The sequence below is a fragment of the Solanum tuberosum genome, unplaced genomic scaffold, assembly GCF_000226075.1.
Source record: "Solanum tuberosum cultivar DM 1-3 516 R44 unplaced genomic scaffold, SolTub_3.0 scf00095, whole genome shotgun sequence".
In the NCBI taxonomy this organism is placed as follows: domain Eukaryota; kingdom Viridiplantae; phylum Streptophyta; class Magnoliopsida; order Solanales; family Solanaceae; genus Solanum; species Solanum tuberosum.
In genome coordinates, this window is record NW_006239021.1 from 98,887 (window position 1) to 105,274 (window position 6,388).

General features: G+C 33.7%; 1 protein-coding gene across 1 annotated transcript; it reads right to left on the reverse strand.

Annotated features, from left to right (window-relative positions):
• Window positions 1–1,509: 1,509 nt before the first annotated feature.
• LOC102601935 (arginase 1, mitochondrial) lies at window positions 1,510–6,096 on the reverse strand. Its single transcript, XM_006347819.2, has 7 exons — window positions 5,918–6,096; window positions 4,882–5,042; window positions 4,015–4,174; window positions 3,648–3,781; window positions 2,709–2,918; window positions 2,403–2,513; window positions 1,510–2,104 (listed from the first exon to the last, which is right to left on the reverse strand). The coding sequence occupies exons 2-7, from the start codon at window positions 5,020–5,022 to the stop codon at window positions 1,844–1,846; spliced, it is 1,017 nt and encodes a 338-aa protein (XP_006347881.1). The 5' UTR covers window positions 5,023–5,042; window positions 5,918–6,096; the 3' UTR covers window positions 1,510–1,843.
• Between the last annotated feature and the right edge of the window lie 292 nt (window positions 6,097–6,388).

Below are 6,388 nucleotides of genomic sequence, written 5' to 3' on the forward strand. Positions count from 1 at the left end.
ATATATATTTATATATATATATATATATATATATATATTATTTAAAAGTTTCAAAAAGTGACAAAATCACATAAAACTAACTTGAAAATATTTTGAATTTTATAAGGTCAATTATTTCAAATCGTTCGGAATTTAAGAAGCTCACAAATTAATTCTTATCGCGGAGGGTCAAAATTAGGTGTCAACAATCAACTCAAATGCGGTCAGAAGTCATGTGAATCTTGTTTTGATTCAAACATGAATATGCAAAAAAATAAAAAAGTAAAAAGAAGTGATTGCATAATAATTAGGAAAAATTATCCAAATACACATTATTTTACCATTATTTCTAAAATTTCCTATCATTTAATTTTTTTTCAAAAAACCCCTCTCGGATACATCACTTCCCTCTCGTTCTATCCCTCTCGAATACATCCCTCCCCTCTCAGATTTATTCCTCCCTATGTAGGATCTTATCTCCTCTATGATACATTTCTCCCATTTCGGATACATCCCTCCCCTCCCCTATATATCTGGATGTCCTATCCCCTCTCTGATACATCCCTCCCCTCTCGGATATATCCCTCACCTATGTATCGAGAAGTCCAGTGATGTATCCGAAATTCATAAATTTTAAGGAACTTTTGTAATTTAGAAAAGAATAGGGAATAATGTAATAAACTCTTAACACCAATAGATTTATGTAAATTATACTAATTATTATTACAAAGCACAAAAAGAAAAAAATAACATCAAACTCATAAGCACAAACAAAAATCTTCAATAATAACTAAAAAAAATTGAGATGCAAATGAGAAATATGTGGTCTATCGAAGGAAAAAAGAAGCATGACAGATACATGTTTATACTAATAGGTGTAGTAACTCATACAATTCTTTTTTCAACATTATTAAAATCATTAATGGTTTGAATAATTACGATAGTAACTTTTGGTCTTCTCAACATAAGTAATAGAAGGTTGAAAAATTGAAGTAAATATGATGACTAAAATATTATAAATTAAAAAATTATTGTGGTTGATTTATTAAGCAATATTAATATGACAAAAATAAAAAGTATTTGAAATCCCGTTTGCTATAAATTGACTGTACTATCTAATTTCTTGATAAATTTATTATTTAAGTGCTAATTAAATTAATAATTGATTCAATGTATTACTTCATAAATCAATGTATAATTTCTTTAGGAGTATTCTTTAGCTTGTAATAAATGTAGGAGGTGAAAAGACTTTAAAATATTTTAATTAATAAATATATAATTTATTAAATAATTTATAACATTTCAATTTAATGTAAAAGTAAAACCGTAATCTAACTTTTGCCTAAATTTCTTCTCACCTTATTTATATATATGATGATGATATGATAATGCTTGATGCATTTTCTCTAGAATTTTTAATATGTCAAGTCTTTTCTCATTTCAATTTTTATGCCTTAATTATTAACATAAGACTGATAAGAGTTCATGGGGTTTACACACTTTTTCCCTACAGCTATTTTAAAACATCCATACACAACAAAATCCATACCAGAAAGATATAAGTGTCACAGGTTCCTCACAAGGAACTGCAAATATATCTTAGTTTGGGAGGCAAGTTTACAGATAATCCCAATCAGTGACATGAAATAATCCCCCTAGCTATAGGAACCTGAGCATCTACCAGACCTATCTAATAATTAAATTTTAAGTCCTAGTATGCTTTTAGTTTCAGAGTTACAATAAGGTGAATAAACACTTCCTTTGGTGCTTATTCTCTGTTAAACTTGATGAGTACAAATCTAGCAGTCCTCTATAGGATGCATGGTACTTCTTCTTTCCTTGATAAATTCAGAATTACTGCAGGTCACTTGGATATCTTGGCAGTAAGTTCTCTTACCAGCTTCGCAGCAACCATTGCAGTCATGCCATCAACAGTATCACGCTGTGGGTTGAACTCAACGACATCAGCACCAACAACATCAGCTTGAAGGTTATGCAGTATGTTTAGAACATCACGGAAAGAGAGACCTCCTGGTTCTATATGAGATACTCCAGGAGCAAATGCTGGATCCATACAGTCAACATCCACGGAGATATACACGCCCTTCACACCTTCGCCAAGTTTCTGAATGTACAAGAATAATATTTTACAATTGAGATTATCAATGAAGCAAATAGATAACGAAATTCCAGCGTATAGACAATGGAAGACTAGCAGTTGCTACATTTGGTAACTAACCACAAAAAATGAAATTGAAGGGGATCTAGCTTATAGTATTATGCTAGATGAGAGTATTATGCATCTGGAATAGACTCAGCATATTCAGAATTCCTCAAGTGATGAACACATTTGCAAGTATATAATTTTTCGACAGAAAACACGAGGGTAAGGAAAAGGAAAGCGAAGGTAAAGAAATACAGACCAGATTCTCCAAAAATTGTCGGTCTTGGGAATATGTTTGCATTTCATATTGCTCCACACCGAACCTTTTTCCTTGTTCTCGACCTTCTTTATTAATTGATCTAATTCCCACCTACAAACAAGATCAACTGTTCTGGTAAACAATTTGTATTGTTTATGCTTGCGGGAGTAAGCTCCTTGTAAACCCAAAGAGTACATTATTATACAGCTTATCCTATCACAACAAAGATTGTTTCATAGCATAAACGAAGAAATAGCATACAAAGTTATACATGTTTAGCTTGTCTATAGAAAGAACTTATATTACTTGCAAAAGCCGTCGAGCATAACCACCCTCCATTATTCGTGCAAAGCTTGATGCATGTGAGTATTTGTTTCCTTCAAATGCATCATAAATGTCAGGATGAGCATCAAGGTGAAGGATATCAATAGGACCTCCAAGCTTTTCAGACACAGCTCTTACAACAGGATAGGATATAGAGTGATCACCCCCTAACACCAAGGGGCGCAATGGATTCTGAAAAAGTCAAAATGGGAATTAAAATAAGCAAAAAATGTTAGAACTGAAGCATACAGGCCTTGCTAAGAAGAGAATACTTTGAGTAGACTTCCTAATTATGACAATATTTTATCCAGTCATCATAGTGTAAGAAATATTTCGATTCAGAAGCAAGGGGAAGTCATACAATAAGAGTGAGTATTGATGCTTCATTGAATAACAGTTGGGCAGAAGATCTTTCATGCAACAAAAGATCTTTCTCTTGTTACTGTAGCAGCGTAGAAAAGGCACAATAGTTTGATGCCTAAACATATAGACATCCGTTAACAGTCTTGAGCAGGTCCTTCCAGCTTCAAAAATCATATTATGGATAAAAGAGCTCTTTTGAACAACATATGAGGTCATGAAGACAATTCACTTTTTCCTTTCTAACTTTTCATAGACATATGGATGAAGGCGAGAAAGCTATTTTTACACTGGCAACTCTGAACAATATAATGAAGAGATACAATTAAAGCCAAAATTTCAGTATGGACTCAGACATTGTAATAAAATTTCTGTTTTTACTGGCTTTGGATGGGGAAATGGGGGTCTTAGAAGTCTGATATATCATTATAATAAAAATGATTTTGGTAAATTTCCTAATTTAATGGGTGCAGTAGCCAACGGCCTATGGTATTAGTATGCTTCCCCTGCAGAAAGGACACAAATACTTCCCCAGAAGTTATTACATAAATTATGGTTTACCTCCTCCATAACTAGCTTGACAGATTCACTTATGATACTCATCAACCTATCATCATCTACGCCTGCATCTCGTAACTCTTGAACAGGCACATCACCAACATCAGTTAAGATGCGTGGATCATCTAATTCTTTTCCTGCACAATAGAAATAACTGCATTGTTTTGTTTTCTCTATAAAGAAGAACCAAAATCTCAACCAGAACAGATAAATATTGAATAGAATGAGTATAAAGCTTAACCCACAATTTACTGATTATTTGATTGTGATTGATAAATCCCTAAAACAAAATTAGTATTTTGAAACTCATCTTGTCCAAAGTAAATAATGTGAAGAACAATCGTTTCAACAGATAAATAACTTTACTTACCTTCCTCAGTTGTAGAGTTTGTACTGCCACACCACATAGCCTCTCGTATACGAGGAGGAGCAAATGCTGGCCCCTGGAGAAATGAGGAGTTATGTCCCAGAGGAACTCCAAGAAGAGACGTTGAGGCTACAGCACCTCCAAGAGCACGGACAAGCTCTCCCTATAAAAGTAACTTGAAAAGATCAGGACGGAAATAAATCACTCATTCACGTGTAAATGGTCTTATAGGAAACAATTCACTACAGCAAACCAGTAGGTCAATCCAAATGAGAACCAACAACCCTTAAAAGGTAGCTAATGTCTTGTAAGAGAATACCGAAGTAGCTGCTTGTCTTCTTTCTCTCCCTTCTCCCCTGACAAACCTATGTTCTATCTATCCTTAATCATGATGAAGAAATTGCCCATTATCATATTAGGATACAACTACCACTTGCCCATTTCATTTGTGTGACTATATTAAGTGACAATGCAGGGACACAGATCAGGCAGTAGGGAAACAATACAAAAATTCTTGAAATATCTCTGGTGCTGACAAAATTTTTAGTCATGCTTATCAATACCAATCACATGTAGAACTTTCTTTTAAAATGACATTGACACTATTGACACAAGTAAACTAATTTACATGAGAACTAGCAGGTGCTGAATTCATACACACCATCAAGGATCACCAAGATAAACCAAAAGAAAGCTTCCACATCACTGTTGTTAAGCTGTTAGTTCAAGAGCTTTTACACAAAGGTTCTACTGAGGATATTAATTCATTAATTAGTTAAATGTAGTAAAAGAAACGAACTAAGTGATAGTAATGTGAAGCATGTCATTATGAGCCCCACTCAAAATAACATTCTTCCAAGCCATACATACCTTAAGTTTTGCTCTTTCACGAATAAGTGTAAGAGATGCCTCTATAACACGATTCTGTCCTTTTTCCACCAATTCTTTTGGAACATTTGACGCGTGCAATTTCTGCATATAATGGATTCCCATTCTTCCAGCATTCTTCATATTTGTTTATTCTGATTATCCTACAAAACCCAAACAAAATAAAATAATTTTTTTTCCCCAGAAATCCAAAGCTGCAAAGTAGACAAGAATCCCAAAGAGGAACTGACTAGGCATGAGGTTACACAACAAATGAACCAGATATAATATGTTATCTATCTTCAATAGTACCATGTTTATGAGCAAACACAAATTACCCTGTCCTCCACAAGCATGTTAAGATTTCAAGCAAATCACAGGAAAAAGTCTCTGCTTTTTCAAGAAGAGCTTGTCACCTTTGCATTAGTTTCTGGTAAAAAAGTTTGTTGTCTACAAAATTGTTAACATACTGGAAGGTATAGTACTGTTGAGTCATGCCATCAAACTACAACATGCCTAGTATAATACCATAAGTGGGGTCGTGGTGTAGAGTGTAGTCAAACCTTACTCCTACACCGTATAGGTCACTTCCAATAGACCCTCTGCTCAAAGAAAGCAAAAGCGCAACATCTATGAAGACAAATGGAAAGCAAAAGGGAATCAAGAAGATTTTGCAGCGCATCTACCTGTGTAAACCAAAAAGGAAAAAGAAGATCCCAATAAGGAAACTTTATCTCCTCAACCCAAACCCATGTCCATATATACAATTTCCAGTTCTTAGCTATCCTTTGGTTAATCACCAAAAAAAAGAAAAAAGAAAAAAGAAAGCAACTTTCTTTCAATTCCCATTATTATTTCCAAAAATGGTTTGATAAAAGAGTTAAACTTTTCTCAACAACCAAACAGAGTCCCACAAATAGTAAACCCAACAACAAAGGTATTCAAATTTGGGAATTATTAAAAGACACCAATAAATTCAAGAACAAAAGGTTAATTCTCATAAATTAGGTATCAAGAGAAAGAAAGTGATATATCATACCTACAACTGCAAGAAAGAGTGATGAGAGCAAAAAAAGAAGGCAATCGCAGAGTTTAAGAAAGAGTTGTTGAATAGATAGAGGTAAAGAAGAGAAGACATGCAGTCGTTTTTAGTAGTGTAATAATGGGATTTGGTGGTTGCAGCGAATGGAGTATGAAAATGGAAATATTGTTATTAGGCAACGAAGATTAGCACAATTTACACGTAATCACCGACTGATTAAACCAATCCATTTCTCTCGTGAAAGGGACATATCCAACCAACATACTAAAATAATAGTATAGGATAATTATCTAAGTTTTTTCCCTTAATTTAATGGGGTTGTAGGTGGGCGGGTATAGGGTTATTGGGTGGATCCGGGGTTGGATTGAAATCTAATAAATTACACCAATAAAATCGTGTCATGTAATAAATGAATTTATTTTTTATTGTTAAGTGTTGCTGTAAAAAAATAAGGGTATTTCAGATATA

What these genes read in the sequence shown, in the direction of transcription:
- LOC102601935 (XM_006347819.2), bottom strand. Translation starts at nt 5,022, where the DNA reads ATGAAGAATGCTGGAAGAATGGGAATCCATTATATGCAGAAATTGCAC. An exon ending in TCAAGCTAGTTATGGAGGAG is followed by an intron (nt 2,919 to 3,647) that starts GTAAACCATAAT and finishes TGACTTTTTCAG; the next exon opens with AATCCATTGCGCCCCTTGGT. An exon ending in GACAATTTTTGGAGAATCTG is followed by an intron (nt 2,105 to 2,402) that starts GTCTGTATTTCT and finishes TTGTACATTCAG; the next exon opens with AAACTTGGCGAAGGTGTGAA.